General features: G+C 43.4%; 1 protein-coding gene across 2 annotated transcripts in view; it reads right to left on the reverse strand.

Annotated features, from left to right (window-relative positions):
• The window catches only part of TOGARAM1 (TOG array regulator of axonemal microtubules 1), a 55,500-nt gene that overhangs the window by 2,444 nt on the left and 34,774 nt on the right, over positions 1-18,282 (reverse strand). The window contains exons 7-17 of one of the 2 annotated variants that reach the window (XM_040333691.1): positions 17,602-17,748; positions 15,471-15,560; positions 13,465-13,622; positions 13,239-13,380; positions 9,570-9,656; positions 7,999-8,134; positions 6,675-6,780; positions 2,726-2,961; positions 2,236-2,394; positions 1,181-1,307; positions 760-875 (exon numbers count right to left, since the gene is read on the reverse strand). In XM_040333691.1, coding sequence (XP_040189625.1) covers positions 760-875; positions 1,181-1,307; positions 2,236-2,394; positions 2,726-2,961; positions 6,675-6,780; positions 7,999-8,134; positions 9,570-9,656; positions 13,239-13,380; positions 13,465-13,622; positions 15,471-15,560; positions 17,602-17,748 — 1,504 coding nt within the window. The remainder of the gene's footprint in view (positions 1-759; positions 876-1,180; positions 1,308-2,235; positions 2,395-2,725; positions 2,962-6,674; positions 6,781-7,998; positions 8,135-9,569; positions 9,657-13,238; positions 13,381-13,464; positions 13,623-15,470; positions 15,561-17,601; positions 17,749-18,282) is intronic. The other variant, XM_040333692.1, reaches the window with a different exon arrangement.

Genomic DNA, 18,282 nt, shown 5'->3' on the forward strand with positions numbered 1-18,282 from the left:
AACTTATGTTTTAAAAATGTTTTATTTAGTCATGTGACCGCCACAGCACCAATTAGGGCTGACCAGACATAGAGTAATAGAGGCCCCTCCCAAGAATCTCTCTCTTCAGATGCCAAAGTAAAGGGAGAGAATATATGACTGTTAGGCCTCGTACACACGATAGGTTAACCAGAGGACAACGGTCTGATGAACCGTTTTCATCGGTCCAAACCGATAGTGTGTGGGCCCCATAGGTTATTTAACTATAGGTTAAAAAAAAGCCAACTTGCTTTAAATTTAACCTATGGATTCCTAACCGATGGGAAAAAAACGATCGTTAAAAATCGGTTAAAAATCCACGCATGCTCAGAATCAAGTCAACGCATGCTTGGAAGCATTGAACTTCGTTTTTTTCAGCACGTCGTCGTGTTTTACGTCACCGCGTTCTGACAAGATTCTTTTTTTTAACTGATGGTGTGTAGGCACGACGGACCATCAGTCAGCTTCATCGGTTAACCTATGACAACAGTCCATTCTCGGATGGACTGATCGTGTGTACGAGGCTTTAAAGTTCTATTCTGTGCAGAAAACATCTATGTATGTATGGAGATCTCTTATGTACATATAGATTTTCCTCTGTACTGTTACTTTGTCTTTGATAATTAAAAAAGAAAAAGAAGAAATAAGATTATGACCAGTAGGTTGTCCCCGACCTACAGAATTAGTTATATCTGTGGGTAACCCAATTCAAAGATATCAAAGGAAATCACTTCCGCATACCTCTCCAGTGTATTGTGAGCATTCTGCGAAACAGAAGAAGCTCTCAGGCTGCTAACACTGCGATGATAGGATCTCCTTCCACGGGCAGATGGTGCGTCCTGGATCTCGCCTACACCCTGTACAACACAGACAATACACAATGAGAAGACGGACACCAGGGACACCCACGTCTATACAAGACTTCCCATACAAAAAAGGTCTGATTATTCCAAAATCAACAGTCCCTTGGATGATTCTCCCGTTTCCCCTACCAAACTTGTACAAATTGGGCAACCTGATCATTTCCTATGGCGCAGTAACAGAGCACCATTCCGTCTTTAGTTTGTTGGAAAATAGAGAACGGAACAGACCAGGTTTTTGGTCAGCAATATCCTTCGACACGTGGTCCCCTGAAACCTGCTTTGAAGAGCTTTCTTCTTACCTTGAGCTGTATATGTTTAATTACGTCCCTTATAGATGGCAAGTCCTTGCTTGGTACATATTTGTGCAGCATTTTGTCAAAGTCGGGATGTGACATCAGATAGTGAAGCATCTTTCGGCCGTAGAATCTGCAACAAAAGCATTAAAGACTAAGGCCGCGATTCAGATACATTGTCGTATCTTTGAGTGGGCGTAACGCATTTCCTATGCGCTACGCCGACGTAACATTGAGAGGCAAGTACTGTATCCAGAAAGCACTTGCTCCCAAAGTTACGTTGGCGTATCGTAAATGGGCCGGCGTAAGCCCATGTAATTCAAAGTAGCAAGGCAGTGGGCGTGTTGTTTTTTAATGAAGCGTGACCCCATGTAAATGCATGGCCGATAGAACGGCGCATGCTCAGAGTCACGTCACAAATACTCCCTAAGATACGTTGACTCAATGCTTTGTCGACGTGAACGTAACATACACCCAGCCCCATTCACGTACGACTTACGCAAACGACGTAAAATACGACGCTGTTCCGACGTCCATACCTTAACATGACTTACCCCTGCTTTATGAGGGGTAAAGTTACGCCGGACCGACGCCTTACGTAAACGGCGTAGCTAAATCAGACGGGCGCAAGTACGTTTCTGAATCGGCGTATCTAGGTCATTTGCATATTCGACACGTAAATCTACGGAAGCGCCCCTAGCGTAAATATGCACCCAAGGTACGACGGCGTAAGAGACTTACGTCGGTCGTATCTTGGCCAAATTCAGGCGCAACTGCCTATATGAATCAGCGCATTGATACGACGGCGCTCATTTGGACTTTCTGAATCTGGGCCTAAATGAGCACACAGGTCATAACCAGGGCTTTTTTTCTCTCAGGAAATAGGTGCAAGTACTCCCCACTTCCAAGTCACCCCTTGTCTCCATCCCCTACCCACCTCCGAGCATGATCCTCTGAGCCAGCGACAAAAAAAAAAAAAAAAGCCAAGTGGTTTATTGGGTACAGGAACAAACTGCATGGTGCAGAATGTTCGCTTGGCACATCAACGTGCCACTTCTTACCTGGTTTCCTGAGAGCTATCCTGAGCAAACTTGGCTATAGCGGGCAACGCTCTATCAGTGATGTCCTTGATACCAGACAGGACCCGTCCAGGCCCCATTCGCTCCACCAAGTCAGACATGTGCTGGGCTGTGCTCTTCCTCACTGCAGTGTTCAAATGGCTATGGAGACACAACCCAAAATGTGGTATAGAAGCAGAAGCACAACGCAAGAACATAATGTCAAACCATCAAAAATGTGGGGCTTAATGAAAACATAAATATAATAAATAATAAATAATATATAATAATAATAATAATAATAATAATAATAATAATATTATAATAATAATAATAATAAATATAATAAATAAATATAATAAATATCTGACTGTATAATCTCAGTCAGATATATTACAACTGCAGTGCCTTGAAAAAGTAAGGTCACACTGCTGCTTTAAAACTCTTGCCCCTGAATACAAAGGAAGTCAAAAGTTAAAACGTGTCCTTTTACCTGAGCCCTCCGTTTATGAGCGCGGCTAAAGCACGCAGCGGCGTCACATGTTGTATCATCGCGCCAAGGGCCTTATCCACATCTTCTCGGATGAAGATGTTTGGCTCTCCGGCTTTGTGGAGAAGTACGCGGACACAGTTGTCCAGTTCATGGTCCATGTTCTTCTTTAGGTGTGTAAACAGGTCTCCTAAACACCCGATGGCTGCCCGAGAAACAGTGGAACGCAAGTTCTTTACCTAAAACACAAAATTTGGAAAACTCACTGAAAACCAGATCACACACCTCTTTGACTTTCTTAAAGTGGTCCTATAATTAAATCAATAAAATGCAAGCTTATAAGTGAGGGTGTGCGGTGTGCACTAAAAAGGTGTCAAAGTATACAGTTTACTGAAAACACCTTCAAAGCACTGCTTCAGTCCCTGAATATCTCATAAAAAAAAATCAGGTTTCTAAAAGTGCGGCGTCTACTCACGCCAAACCCCGAAAGACAGATCATAGTTACATAGTAGGCGAGGTTGAAAAAAGACACAAGTCCAACCTATGTGTGTGATTCTATGTCAGTATTACCTTCTATATCATGGTATGTTGTGGTTGTTCAGGTGCTTATCTAATAGTTTTTTGAAACTACCAATGCTCCCCGCTGAGACCACCGCCTGTGGAAGGGAATTCCACATCCTTGCCACTCTTACAGTAAAAAGAACCATCTACGTAGTTTAAGGTTAAAACTCTTTTCTTCTAATTTTAATAAATGGCCACGTGTCTTATTAATCTCCCTTCCGAAAAAAAGTTTTATCACTATTGTGTGGTCACCAGTATGGCATTTGTACATTGAAATCGTATCCCCTCTCAAGTGTCTCCTCTCTAGAGAGAATAAGTTCAGTGCTCACAACCTTTCCTCATAACCAATATCTTCCAGATCCTTTATTAGCTTCATTGCCCTTCTTTGTACTCGTTCCATTTCCAGTACATCCCTCCTGAGGACTGGTGCCCAGAACTGGACAGCATACTCCAGGTGTGGCTGGACCAGAGAGTCTTATAGGGAAGGAAAATGATTTTCCTGAAATAAATCCCTTTTTTAATGCATGCCAATATTCTGTTTGCATCATTTCAGGGTTATACAGTGAAGGATTGAATGGGTCTGTAGTGAAATGACAAATACACTCTTCTAGCCTATGGTACTTACAAAGGGTTCGGTTTATAAAATATTCTTTGAATAAATGTCATATATACACTATAAGTATCAGTTTGTTTGTTTTTTGCCATCCCTGTCTCATTAGGCAGATTTCCCCTCATTTCCTGTGCCGTAGAATTAACGGGGGAAATGAAAGGAATCCTATAATCCTTGACCTTTAGTTATCCTTGGTGACCTGCTACTAACTGGCTGAAAGCTTTACTATTCTATTGTAGAGATGTCATTTACATTGTCCTCTGTTCTGATCTGTTTTTTGTGATAATTAGAAGCATTGGGAATCGGTTATTTGAAGGAACTCAGGGTAATAAAGAGTAAGTAATTATGTGGAATTATATTGATTGTTTCCTCCTACCAAAATCTACTTAAAAGAGAAGTATGAGAAATATTTTGTTTCCTGAATCATACTTGCCTAGGTGAATGCAAAAATCAGTCCCCCGCCGGCTCTAAGGCTGAGAACCGAGTGATCCACCACAGCTGATCACTTGGTTCTCAGAGCTTTCTGAGCAAAGAGCTGGTGACTGTCAGTCGCAGCCTTCTGCTAGGCCCCCAGCCATTCCCATTGGACAGCTGAGCTTTGGAGGGGGCGAGAGCGGCCAGCTCAGGCTCTCATTGGCTGGCTGAGAGGCTAAGCTAGGTGCCTGTCCCGATCATATGGTTGCGATCCTTCCGGAACCTGGAATGGCTCAGTGACATCAGCCGACAGTGGGCTTCAGCCTACTGTCTGCTGAAAACAGGTCACAGGAGTGCAGAACAGAGAAGCAGCAAAGAGGCCCATGGTAACTCTGGAGGAGCTGCAGAGATCAAGAGATCCACAGCACTGGTGGGAGAATCTGTCCACAGGACAAATATTAGTCGTGCTCTCCACAAATCTGGTCTTTATGGAAGAGTGACAAGAAGAAAGCCATTGTTGAAAAAAGCCATAAGAAGTCCCGTTTACAGTTTGCGAGAAGCCATGTGGGGGACACAGTAAACATGTGGAAGAAGGTGCTCTGGTCAGAGGAGACCAAAATTGAACTTTTGGCCTAAAAGCAAAACGCGGTGGGTGACGGAAAACGAACACTGCACATCACCCTGAACACGCCATCCCCCACCGTGAAATATGGTGGTGAAAGCATCATGTTGTGGGGATGCTTGTCTTCAGCATGGACAGGGTAGCTGTTTAGAGTTGACGGGAAGATGGATGGAGCCAAAAACAGGACATATTCATGTTTTTTAGAATGAACAAAGTCCAGACCTAAATCCAATTGAAAGTATGTGGCAAAACTTAAAAATTGCTGATCACAGACGCTCTCCATCCAATCTGACAGAGCTTGAGAAATTTTGCAAAGAAGAATGGGCAAAAATGTCCCTCTCTAGATGTGCAAAGCTGGTAGAGACATCCCCAAAAAGGCTTGCAGCTGTAATTGCAGCAAAAAGGTGATTCTAGAAAGTATTGACTCAGGGGGGCTGAACACAAATGCCCCCCACCCTTTTCACATATTTATTTGTAAAAATAAATAAATTGAAAAACTATTTATCATTTTCCTTCCACTTTACAATTATGTGCCACTTTGTGTTGGTCTATTTCATAAAATCCCAATAAAATACATTTACGTTTTTGGTTGTAACATGACAAAATTTGGAAAATTTCAAGGGGTATGAATACTTTTATAAGTAGCAATAGCAATTCTAGCCGGGGGAAAAGTACCACCAAGACAGGACTTTAAAAAAGTTTTCAAAATTATTAGGCAACGGGAGGAATAGAATAAAGCCTCCCAGATTTTATTCCTAGTTTTAGGGGTATGCATGGTCATGGGCGTCCGCTCCATAGGGCAATGGGGGGCAATTGAACCCCCCTGGAAAATCGAGACGGTGTTGAAAAGTGAAGACACCCCTCCGCGACTGAAACAGTGACAGCGCCACTGTGACAGGCAGGTTAGAAAAGGGAGAGAGAGAAGCGAGCTGCAGGCCGTGGTGTTGCAAGGAGGGGCAAGGGGTGGTCTGGTGTGGGGAGACACCACTGCTCCTGACCAACTATCCCCTTCTCTCGCGGCCGCGGGCTGTCTGAGTGGTCCCGGGCCGGATGTCACACAGGCACAGCGAGAAGAGTGAAGCCGCTTCCCCCTCCAGTGTTTATTTGTACACAGGGGGAGAGAACCTGCTGTGCCTGTGCTGATCTGGGTCAGTCTGTGCTGAAGGGGGGGGGTCCATCTGTGCTGAAAAAGAGGTCTGTGCGGTATGGGGGAGTCTGTGCTGAAGGAGGGGGGTCCATCTGTGCTGAAGGGGGTCTGTACATTCTCTAGGCTATATTAATTTGGGAATGGAGTGAAGCTGATTTATCTCAAAAACTATTATTTCACACTGCCAGCTGGGTGCTAAACCATAATTTTAGCGGTGCTATTCGGCTGCTAACGGGTCGCGTTTAACCCCCGCTAGCGTTTGAAGAAAGGGTTAAATGCGACTGTGTATCGCCGCTGCCGAAGCGCCCCCCCCCCCCCTGAAAAAATTTCAGCGGACGCCCATGTGCATGGTGCCAAGGTATCTTTCCCAATTTGAGCAGTAAGATGGGGTACGCAAGTTCAAATTATTTAGAATAGAAGAGTATATAAGGAAAAGATTCTTTGGGTTGTGGGGGACGTTCGACATCTGGTTTCAAATTCTGTTGCGGTCGTTGACCACTCATGTTTTTTTTTTTTGTCAGAAATTCCAGCAGACTACATAATATCTAAACACGTCAGAGAGCACATAACTGCATACTCTCCAATACAACCCCCTTACCTCTTGTGCAACTGCAATCTTGAGCTCATGGAGCCTTTCAATAATGACATCCGAATGGAAGATGGACAGAGATCGTAGCAGATTCAAACCTTCGATCTTTTTCTCCCTGTAAATATTTGCGTCAAACAGAAAAACCCCATTAATGAACATTAGGAGATATTTAAAAATTTTTGGTTAATGCAAATCCTATTTTTTTTTTTTTATATTGCCTGGGGGCTCTGTTGGGCAGTAACAGAATAATGCAACATGGCTACCCGCTTTCTTTCTTCTCTAATGCCCTGTGCACACAAGCGGAATTTCCGCCAGAAAAAGTCTGATGTGAGCTTTTCATCGGAAATAACGACCGTGTGTATGCTCCATGGTGTCGAAATTTCCGCCAGGAAAAGTTTGAAAGCAGGTTTTCAATTTTTACGACGGGAAAAATTCCTATCGGAAAATCTGTTCCAACGGGAAAATTCCAACGGGGGAAAAAAAAAAAAAAACACGAATGCTCGGAAACAATTTGACGCATGCTCGGAAGCATTGAACTTATTTTTCTCGCCTCGTCGTAGTGTTGTACGTCACAGCGTTCTTAACGCTCGAAAGTTCAGAGAATGCAATTCAAGCTTGAGCGGAATTCTGTCAGAAAGACCATCCAACTTTTTTCCCAACCGAAATTTCGCTCGTGTGTACAGGGCATTACAGTCTCTCTGGTGCAACTGAGCACCCATTGTGCTTTATTGTGCACACGGACACTCTCAGCCTCACACGTTCCAATGTCTGCCAAGCTTGCACTTCCTTTGCCTGATCAGTCTACTTAAAGGAGTAGCACAGTGTAGAATTTAGCTAGGTTCTCTTCAGAGTATTTTGCAGAGCCAACTATTCCACCCAACCATTGGTTTGACCTCAGTCTTGTGGTGGCTCATCTAGAAACAATATGATCTTATATAAAGCTGTCCTGTGTATCGCCACCATTAACTCTGGTACCATCATTTAGGTACCCTCCCTGGTCTGCATGGACATTCACCATCCAGTCTCCATTGGGGGTAAAATCACTTTGCTCAGGTTCCATATACAAATGCATAACAACTTAAAAGTTGAACGCCAGGTATGATCCTTACTGCATGCTTAAGCTGGCCATAACATGGATTGAAATTCAGCCAGTTCACCAGGAACTAGACATATTTTGAACCATGCATGGCCTAAACATTGCCTTTTATTGTAGTCATCAACGAATCTTGACAAGCCCTGCCCTTTTCATCAAACATAAATCAAAAGAAAAAAAAAACGAATACAAAAAATGAAAAAAATTAAATAAAAACAGAAATAGTTCCAGGTTGCTTACCAGTCATCGTCAGACAGAAGTTTAAACACCTCAATGATGGTCAGGTCTGGTCTGGGCAGTTCTTTGGGCACAGTAGCATCTATGACATCAGAGCTACGACTGATAGAAGATCTGTCTCGGTATGGACTGCGTTGTACTGTGAACATTAACACAAGTTGCCGGTTGATTTGATACAGGAGAAAGGGAGAACATTGCCAGCCACATAAGAAAATCTTCTGCCAACTACATACAGACCATTTGTTTCCTATCTACTCAGAATAAGAGGAGAATCCTCACATGTGAATATCAATGCACTTAAACTAAAGCTTTTGTAAATAGGTCACATAAACCTACAACATCTATGGGCTAGATTCAGGTAGGGCTACGTAACTTTGTGCGGGCGTAGCGTATGTTATTTACGCTACGCCGCCGCAATTTAGAAAGGCAAGTGCAGTATTCACAAAGCACTTGCTCCATAAGTTGCGGCAGCGTAGCGTAAATCTGCCGGCGTAAGCGCGCCAAATTCAAATTGTCAAGAGGTGGGTGTGTTTTATGTAAATAAACATGACCCCACGTAAATTACGTTTCTAACTAACGGCGCATGCGCCGGCCGTGAACGTATCAAAGTGCGCATGCTCCTAATCACGTCGCAAATAGTCAATGCCTTCGACGTGAACGTAATTTACGCAAAGCCCTTTTCGCGAACGACTTACGCAAACGACGCAAAATTTGACGATGTCCCGACGTCCATACTTAACATTGGTTACTCCTCATATAGCAGGAGTAACCTTACGCCGGAAAAAGCATTACGTAAAAAAAATCCGCCGGGCGCACGTACGTTTTTGAATCGGCGTATCCAGCTCATTTGCATATTCTACGCTGAAATCGATGGAAGCGCCACCTAGCGGCCAGCGTAAATATGCACCCTAAGATACGACGGCGTAGGAGACTTACGCCGCTCGTATCTTAGCCTAATTTAAGCGTATCTGGTTTCCAGAATAAAAATCATAAATCGCACTTTCTACATTGGTTAGAAGATCTAAAGCACAGGTCTTCAAACTGTGACCCGGGGGGCCGGATGTGGCCCATTGCCCTTCCAATTGAATGAACAATGGGGCCACAAAGATACCATCGATGGGGCAAAATTCCTACCAAAGACACCATTGATGGGGAACAATTCCTACCAAAGACTCCATCGATGGGGCAAAATTCCTACCAAAGACACCATCGATGGGGCACAATTCCTACCAAAGACAACATCAATGGGGCACAATTCCTACCAAAGACCCCATCAATGGGGCACAATTCCTACCAAAGACCCCATCAATGGGGCACATTTCCTACCAAAGACCCCATCGATGGGGCATCATTTCTTTCAATGGCACAAAGGATGGGGCACAATTCCCCTCACTGACACCAAAGACGGGGCATTGTTTACTCCAATTGATGCTAGTACATTTTCTACTCCAGATGGCCACAGTCCAGACCCCCCTAAAGTCTGAAGGACAGTAAATTGTCCCTTTGTTTAGAGAGTTTGGAGACCCCTGTTCTAAAGTATTATGGATGTAATGAGATGTTCAGGCCTTCTATACCTGGGGATTTCTTCACGCTGGAACTTCTTTTAAAAGATGGTGGACTGATGGCTAGGTTTTCCAGACCGTCTGATTGTGGTGTCCAAGCTGGAGCAACGACAAAACAAGAGGAGAGTTGAAAATAAGTGAGCAGGAAGCTCGGCACCTGTCAATAGGTTATGTCCAACTGTACTCTAAAGTGGTTGTAAACCCTTACATACAGTGGGGAAAATTATTATTTGATCCCCTGCAGATTTTGGAGGTTTTTACACTTACAAAGAAAAGAAGGGTCTATACATTTTATCATAGGTGTATTTTATATGATAGAGAGAATATCAACCAAAAATCCAGAAAAAAACCCACGATACAAAATGTTATAAATGGAGTTGCAGTTCAGTGAGTAAAATAATTTGAGGGCTCATCATGGTAATGTATAGAGATGGTGGTCCAGCATCAGGGTGGTTCCAGTGGTGGAGGTCCCAGAAGTGGTCAGATCTGCAGTCCCAACCTGGCCAGCAGAGGGAAGCCACAGCAGTAGAAACACCAAGGGATCAACTGCGTTGCCGGTGTTCTTACGAGAAAGGCCCCCTGTCAAATAATGTCCGTCCTGTACTGTGCTTGCGCAATACGGAGCGGTCGAAAGCCAACAAACATTGGAATAAGCTCCTGATGCTTGTGCAAGTCTGCAAGGGGCATACTTGTTCATGATGGGTGGATGGCAACAGAAGGGGGGCGTAATGATGGGCAGTGCTGTTAAGATGGGGGCGGAATTTGTCACGAAGCTGAAACACATCTCAAATCTCATAAGCAAATATATCTCCGCTATTCTTTCTACACGTGTTAAGGGCAACACGTGTAGGACGAATAGCAGAGATATATTTGTTTAGGAGATGTTTTTCAGCTTTGTGATATATTCCGCCCCCATCTTAACAGCACTGCCCATCTTTACTAAATACGCCCCCTTCTGTTGCCATCCACCCCCATCATGAACAAGTCCGCTCCTTGCAGACTTGCAGGAGCGTGTGGCACTATAGTGCACAGGCACTATTAACAGCTGATCGTCAATTTGGCGTCTCAATACTGCGCAAGCACTGCGCAGTACCAGGTGGGCCTTATTTGACAGGGGGCATTTATGGACAGGACACCGGGATCAGCGTGGAACGCAATACTTGGAGGCGACGTCAGGAAACCAACAACCAGCATGGACTGTAAACTGCGTTTCGGAACAACTGATTGGTTCCTTCTTCATGCCAGACTGGCAATCAGTTCCGAAACGCTTCCTGCCCCCTTTACATAACTTCTGGTTTGCAGTCCATGCTGATTGTTTGTCTCCTTCCGGTGACTACAACTCCGGGTCTTGCGTTCCACGCTGATCCCGGGAGCGTGGTTGATCCCTTGGTGTTTCTACTGCTGCAGCTTCCCTCTGCTGGCCAGGTTGGGACTCCCTGTTGCAGATCGGACCACTTCTAGGACCTCCAGAACTGGGACCACCATCCCTATACATTACCATGATGAGCCCTCTTTCATCTGATGTCTTGTAAGCGTTTTTATTCCTTTGGGCTATTAACGTTTTTTTAATGCTGCACTTAGAGGTGCCTCTTTTTGTTTTGTTTTTATCCTCATCAGAAATTGTTTCCCTCATCGATCGATGCCCTAGTGCTTGAAGACACCACGTTGCCTGAACTGCATCCATCCTTACTGCGGACAATTCTCTGCTCAGTCCTGTTATTCAGAGCGCCTTACACACACTTATTTTATCTGGTTCATCTATACAAGAGAAGTAAAGCCTATTTTAAGAATTTTTTAGTCATGCTCCAGTGAATTCAGGTATTTCACTAGTATAGCCATCCTGTACATTCCAAAGTCATAAGGGTTTTTTTTTGTAAGATAGGAGGTCTGGATCTGGAAATCATTACTTTTACAGGAATGTTTCAGGAATAGAAATGAATGAATATTTTGTCTTTAATTATTAACTTAGCTGACTTACTCATGAAGGTCTTTTATTCACCTTTATTTTATGTCACCTGACATTTTAACTGCAATGTGTGTGACCTGTTGTGGAAATGTTATGAAGATGTATTTAATATGTATTGTCATAGTGTCGCCCAGTGTTAGTACTCCCGCAGATTGACACTGGTTGAGTCCTGTCTGGTAGTGGAAAACTTCCTGGGATTAGAGAGAGGGGTTTGCAGAGTGGGAATATGTCCGCTGGCGAAGGGTCCCTGTGTGATGCACAGAACGATTGTCTGGTGGTTCGCTCTGCAAGGACATTAATCGGTTATAGGCAGATGTACACTCTTGTCTCTGCTCGGTCTGATCAGCATGGTCGGGATTCGTAGCATACACCTGCAGATAGCATCCCATCCACAAGGAACGGTAGTATAATCCAGGTATGCATTGTTCTCTGGAGCAACGCAGAATAAGGATTCCTATCAGCGGTAATACGGGAGCTTTTTGGTTGTTATGGTCACAGACAGAGTCCATGTTTGAAAGCCATGCGGCTGCTTTGCTTAGCTTCCATGCACCCCGTCTCTGCTTTGACACACCCATAGGACTCCTTTAGCCATTATTCATTGGTTGTTTGTATTAACTCATCCTGTTTGAAGGATTTCCTGTTTGTCATTTCCTGTGATGTCATTTTGTATTGGGGAAGCAATTGGCTATTGTGGCAAACACTTCCTGTTGGTCATAGCTTTTGTCTTTTACGAATAAAAGAGCCACGTACACTGCTCCCTGGACAGTCATGCTGATAGAGCTGAGACGTAAGCGAAGGTTATGTCTGTTTACTTGGATTTCTGGGTTTTAGATACACAGGAAATAGAGTTGTTGGTAAGATGCATTATATCATTTGACAAAATGTGTGCTTATTAGCACAGGAGAGAAGGCTGTGCGCTCTGTGTACAGCCTTATCTCCATGACAGGCCTCACGTTGGACACTGAGAGGAGGAGACACAGTGAGGTCAGGCAGTTGATAGGTCAATAAATTTGGGATTTCAGGTGACCTATGTCACATCAATGGCATTTTCACATCAATGACATTTTCTTTACTTGTATCCTTACAGGTTTCCTTTAATGTGGTCCCAACCCGTGGCTCATGGAAGCCTTTCAACAGCATTGGACTGGAGGACCTTGGTCCCACGAATAGAAATAAATGTTGGCGCCTACACTTTTACAATAATGTACAAGCCAGTATTAAAGTTAGGGTGATGCAATAAGCAGTTTTATTTACCTAAACTACTCTCTTGGCAAACTTCTCTACTCCACTATGCCCTAGCAGAGGACTGTCCCTCAGCAGACACATGTTCATTGCAGGGCTAAGGATCTGATGACATCAGAGGACCTACGTCTGCTGGAGCATAGGGAACAAAAGGCTGCCGAGACCGGTCTTACAGTCTGGAGGGAGCCTGCAGAAGTGGAGGCTTGAGCGAGTGAAAGGGCTTTTTGCAGTCCCGGACCTAAATACGGGCATTAAACCCTTTCAGTGCAGGGAACGTCCCACTGAAAGGAAGCATTTCTCCATTCCCTCAAGTTAAGCTTTAGGTAGAGGGTGCTCTTAGCAGTCAAATTTTCACTGTGTTCTATTTATTGACTGGAATTTGCTGGGATACATTGAGATGGGCTTTCAATAGCTCTTTCTCTCTCTGAAAACCTGGTGCATTGCACATGTCAACAAGCAATGGAAATACTCACAATCTCTACGTGCTGGACTTGGGTCCGTCTGGGAAAGCCTCTCTTTTTTCTCTGAATCCTTAGACTCTGCCATTTCCTTCAAACTATTCTCGCGTTTCTGCCTCATCTTGTCTCGGGCCGATTTGGAAATTGTGACTTTAACCTGCACAAAAGAAACAATGTTTATAGGAGCACAAACCATTAAGCCAATCTGCAGATAAAACATGTGGTGCACCAATCATCTCACATCATTTTCCAATGGTGGGTTGTTCTGCTGCACTGCTCTGCCATAGACACCGGTAGGAGGTTCGAAGCTATGCTTTGATGAACTCGAGTCCTCTCCTGGGGTGGAGAAGGAAGCCTGACTACGTGATTGAGAGGCAGCGGGAGGAGTTTCAAACACACCTTTAAAAAATAAAATCAATTTAGTGCAATGTTAGCATTAAGACTGCTGTTGGCACAGGGTAGAAACAAGAAAATTACAAGCTCCACGAGAATAGATGGTACCTGAAATTCCAAGAGTGTGCAACTGACCTACAATTTCCGTTAGGTCTACTAACAACTAGTGTGAAGGCCTACTGAAAGGTGCAGGGATACCTGCTTCCAATGCCAGTCAAGACACTCTGCACAGTAGTAGGTTACAACAAACTAAAGAGTGTCCTTGCTCACTTTTCCATGTTTAAAAGTGGTGTGAGAATGTAATGTAATGTCCATTTCTTTAGTTGCCTTCCAGAGACCCTTGGAAGTCTAAAAACCCAGAGGACCCTAAAACGTAACAATTTTCAACTCCCTGCTTTCCTACCCCCCTCGTCTTTCTTTTTTTTGTTTGCCTTCCCTCTCTCTCCCCCCCCCCCAGTTTGCCCTGGCTATGTTGTACTGTTCAACTGTCAATATACTTTGAAAATAAAATACAAATATAAAAAAAAAAAAAAAAAAAAAAAGAAGAAGAAGAAGAAGAAGAAGAAGAAGAAGAAGAAGAAGAAGAAGAAGAAGAAGAAGAAGAAGAAGAAGAAGAAGAAGAAGAAGAAGAAGAAGAAGAAGAAGAAGAAGAAGAAGAAGAAGAAGAAAGAAGAAGAAGAAGAAGAAGAAGAAGAAGAAGAAGAAGAAGAAGAAGAAGAAGAAAAGAAAGAAGAAGAAGAAGAAGAAGAAGAAGAAGAAGAAGAAGAAGAAGAAGAAGAAGAAGAAGAAGAAGAAGAAGAAGAAGAAGAAGAAGAAGAAGAAGAAGAAGAAGAAGAAGAAGAAGAAGAAGAAGAAAAGAAGAAGAAGAAGAAGAAGGATAGAAGAAGAAGAAGAAGAAGAAGAAGAAGAAGAAGAAGAAGAAGAAGAAGAAGAAGAAAGAAGAAGAAGAAGAAGAAGAAGAAGAAAGAAGAAGAAGAAGAAGAAGAAGAAGAAGAAGAAGAAGAAGAAGAAGAAGAAGAAGAAGAAGAAGAAGAAGAAGAAGAAGAAGAAGAAGAAGAGCGGGATTACAAAAAAAAAAAAATTACATACACGCTTATGCAGATGCAGCATCAGTCCAATGCTGCAGCTGTCCCCCCACCAGCTCTAAGACCAAGAACTGAGCAATCACATGACCACTGATCACTCAGATCTTGGTCTTTACTCAGCAGAGATCAGTGACTGTCAGTCACCACTCTCTGCTCTGCCCCTCCAATGCTCACTGGAGTTCCCGACTGTGCAGGGTGTGGGAGCGGCTGGCTCAGGCTCTCAGCACCACACTGAGAGACTGAGCCAGCTGGTAATTAGGCATCTGGGCCGGATACGGATCTTAAAAGTTAGGATTCTTGCAGAGCCTGGCCCGGCTCTGTGACATCAGCCAACACTCCTGTGGCCCAGAAGAGAAGTATGGCCAAATGAGCTTCAGCCATTCTTAAAGAAAAACAAAAAAAAGGGATTAAAATATCCATAGTTTACCTGTATCATCCAAGTTTTTAATTTTGAGATAAGAAAAGCTATGAATCAATGTTATAAAAGCAATCTTCATACCCGACAGAAACCCTTAAAAAATGCGCTTTATATTGATGGCTGGTGGGAAGCAAGACCACCTTACGGTGGTGGTCAGAACATCCCCCTCACAGCAAAAACATAACTGGTGTCATGTAGTTGGTTCAGGACAAGTGTCATGAGCCCTGGAACTAGGCAAATAATCATTAAATAAGGAGGAAAATAAGCCATAACTCAAGGAACCCCTAGCAACGTTTTGAGAAACCCTAGGGTTTCTTGGAACCCTGGTTGAACTGTATTATATACACATACCTTTTCCAATCACAGCCACCGAGTCATCAGACAAGAGACTTGCTATATCACTGTCAATCTGCTGAAAGCTTGTAACTGACCCGGTGATTCCTATATGTGTGGGTTTAGAAAGAGAAAACAGAGAAAATCAGCAAGAACATTCAATAGAAGTGCTTAAAATAGAATTTTTTTTATAGCCCAATTGGCAAGAGACCCATTTATAACAAAGAGCTTACACTAGGGTTGCACCAATACCACTTTAAGAACGAGTACAAGTACAGATACTAATGATCCGTGATCCGAACGGGTCACTATATGCGGATCGGCACACCACGTGATCCGCGGAGCTCCGCTACTGCCTCAGCCATAGGAAAGGCCGCGGCTTCGGCCTAGCTCCCAGAGCGGTGGCCATCTTGGTCCACCCAGTGGCGGCCTAGGTGAGCCTAGAGCGGCGCGCTGACATCATCACCCGGCCTCTACTGCTCGCATTCGGCCCGGCTTCTTTGGCAAGACTAAGCAAATGATTAAACTCCCTTCTGCGAAAAAGATTAATCCCTACTGTGGCCGATGACATCATGGTGGTGACATCATCATGGCCGATGACATCATGGTGGTGACATCATCATGGCCGATGACATCATGGTGGTAACATCATCATGGCCGATGACATCATGGTGGTGACATCATCATGGCTGATGACATCATGGTGGTGACATCATCATGGCCGATGACGTCATCATCATTATTATGATGACAAAGCAAAGTCTGACAAATAGAATTGGCATATGAGGGCTTATATTGTGAAGGAATGTAATGGGCATAATGATAAATTAGAAAATGTCTATTCTCTATGCATCTTTATTATACTATAAAGTCTATATTGCTTGTTCATGTATACCACTGCTATAATCCTTCCTTACTCAAATCAGTTCCTAATAATACCCCTCCCACAGAGAACACTGGAGAAGACCAAAGATGGCGGATGCCTCCCTCTCCCCCACATCTTTAGGAATAAGGAAGTGAAGACATATCAGAGGGACGGCTAAGATTGACATCCCATTTTTGTACTCTTCTTGTATCTCAGCCAATTAGATGCGCTTTCTAATTTACATTAACATTATAGTGACGTATCATGCTGTATGTAGAAGTTTGTATTGCCTGCAATAAAGCAGAGATAACGGTATAGTTCAACTGAGACGGTTGTATCAGTGAGTTATTCCTAGCCGTGCACGCTGTTATCTAAACTTTAGATTTGGAACAGCAGTAAAATCCATATTAACCCCTTTGTGGTTAACCAAACTATCACAATATCACCAGCATTATTTTCTGGTGCATGAATGTACACGATCAGCACCAGCATTGTTTTTAACAAATCAACATGTACACTGGATAAAGTTTGTTTAAATTTGTTACCAATAAATTGTAAAAAAAACTCCTTTGTATGGCCTGTACAGTCCGAGATCCTTTTTGTGGTTGCTTTTCTAAATACACAGAATTATCTACATGTACAACGCAAAAATAATTGATAACAGCCATATGACGGGAAGTCATGGAATTAATGCTCTTGTATACCTCTTAGCTTTGAGCAGCCATGCATAGTGCTTGACAAACCTATTATAACTACACAACTCAATAATTCAGAAGATGATTAGGACAGCAATACTGCAAGTCATCTTCCTGCAAAGACTAATGCCCTGTACACACGATAGGTTCATCCGATGAAAACGGTCTGATGGATTTTTCCATCAGTTATCTGATGAAGCTGACTGATGATCAGTCGTGCCTACACACCATCAGTTAAAAAACCGATCGTGTCAGAACACAGTGACGTAAAACACGACGTGCTGAAAAAAAAATTAAGTTCAATGCTTCCAAGCATGCGGTCGACTTGATTCTGAGCATGCGTTGATTTTTAACCGATAGACGTGCCCACAGACGATCGTTTTTTTCTATAGGTTTTTTATCCATCAGATAATTTTAAAACAAGTTCCTATTTTTTTAACCTATGGGGCCCACAAACGATTGGTTTGGTCTGATGAAAACGGTCAATCAGATACCGTTTTCATCAGACTAACCTATCGTGTGTATGCAGCATTAGTATGGTACACTTAGGATTGCATTAGGAGTGACAGTAGGACAATTTGTCACTTGCCTTTGATGGGCCTTGGTGGTTTTGGTGGATGTCTTGTAAGAATGGGAGCAATCTCTTTACAACTCTCTTCTTCAGCATCTGCAGGCCCATTCCTGTAATTCATCCGCTGACCAATCACTCTTACAGACTTTTCACTGTCAAGGTTTCCTAGGAATTTAAGAAAAAAAAAAAAAAAAGCATTATTATAGTTGCCATACGTGCGATAACCAGGGCTTCCCCCCCCCCCTCACAGAATAGGTGTGGGTCACCCCTGGTCTCTGCCCCTGCCCACCTCTGAGCAACATTCCTTGGTTCCACCCCCTATCCACCCCTTTAAGAGAATACAGAGCCAAGTATTATTTTGTGGTACCAAGAAATTTGTATTGAATTTGTTAATAACAAGAAAAGCAGTAAAAATATAACACCCCATCCACCCAATAATAGATCCCATCCCACCCGGCAACAATAGATGCCCACCAATAAAAGACCTCCCAGAAACAATAGACCCCTCGCAAAAAAAAAAAAAACAGCAACAATAGACCCACCACATCAAACAAACCCCAAGAGGATTTTGTTCACCAGAAACAGACCTCCCCATCAGCCAGCTGGGCTGGCAATAGACCCCTCTCTCTCTCTCAACAGTAATTCCCTCCCAGCAAACTTTCCCCCTCCCAGCAACAATAGATCCCTCACCAGCAACAA

This window comes from Rana temporaria, chromosome 13 (assembly GCF_905171775.1).
Source record: "Rana temporaria chromosome 13, aRanTem1.1, whole genome shotgun sequence".
Classification (NCBI taxonomy): Eukaryota; Metazoa; Chordata; class Amphibia; order Anura; family Ranidae; genus Rana; species Rana temporaria.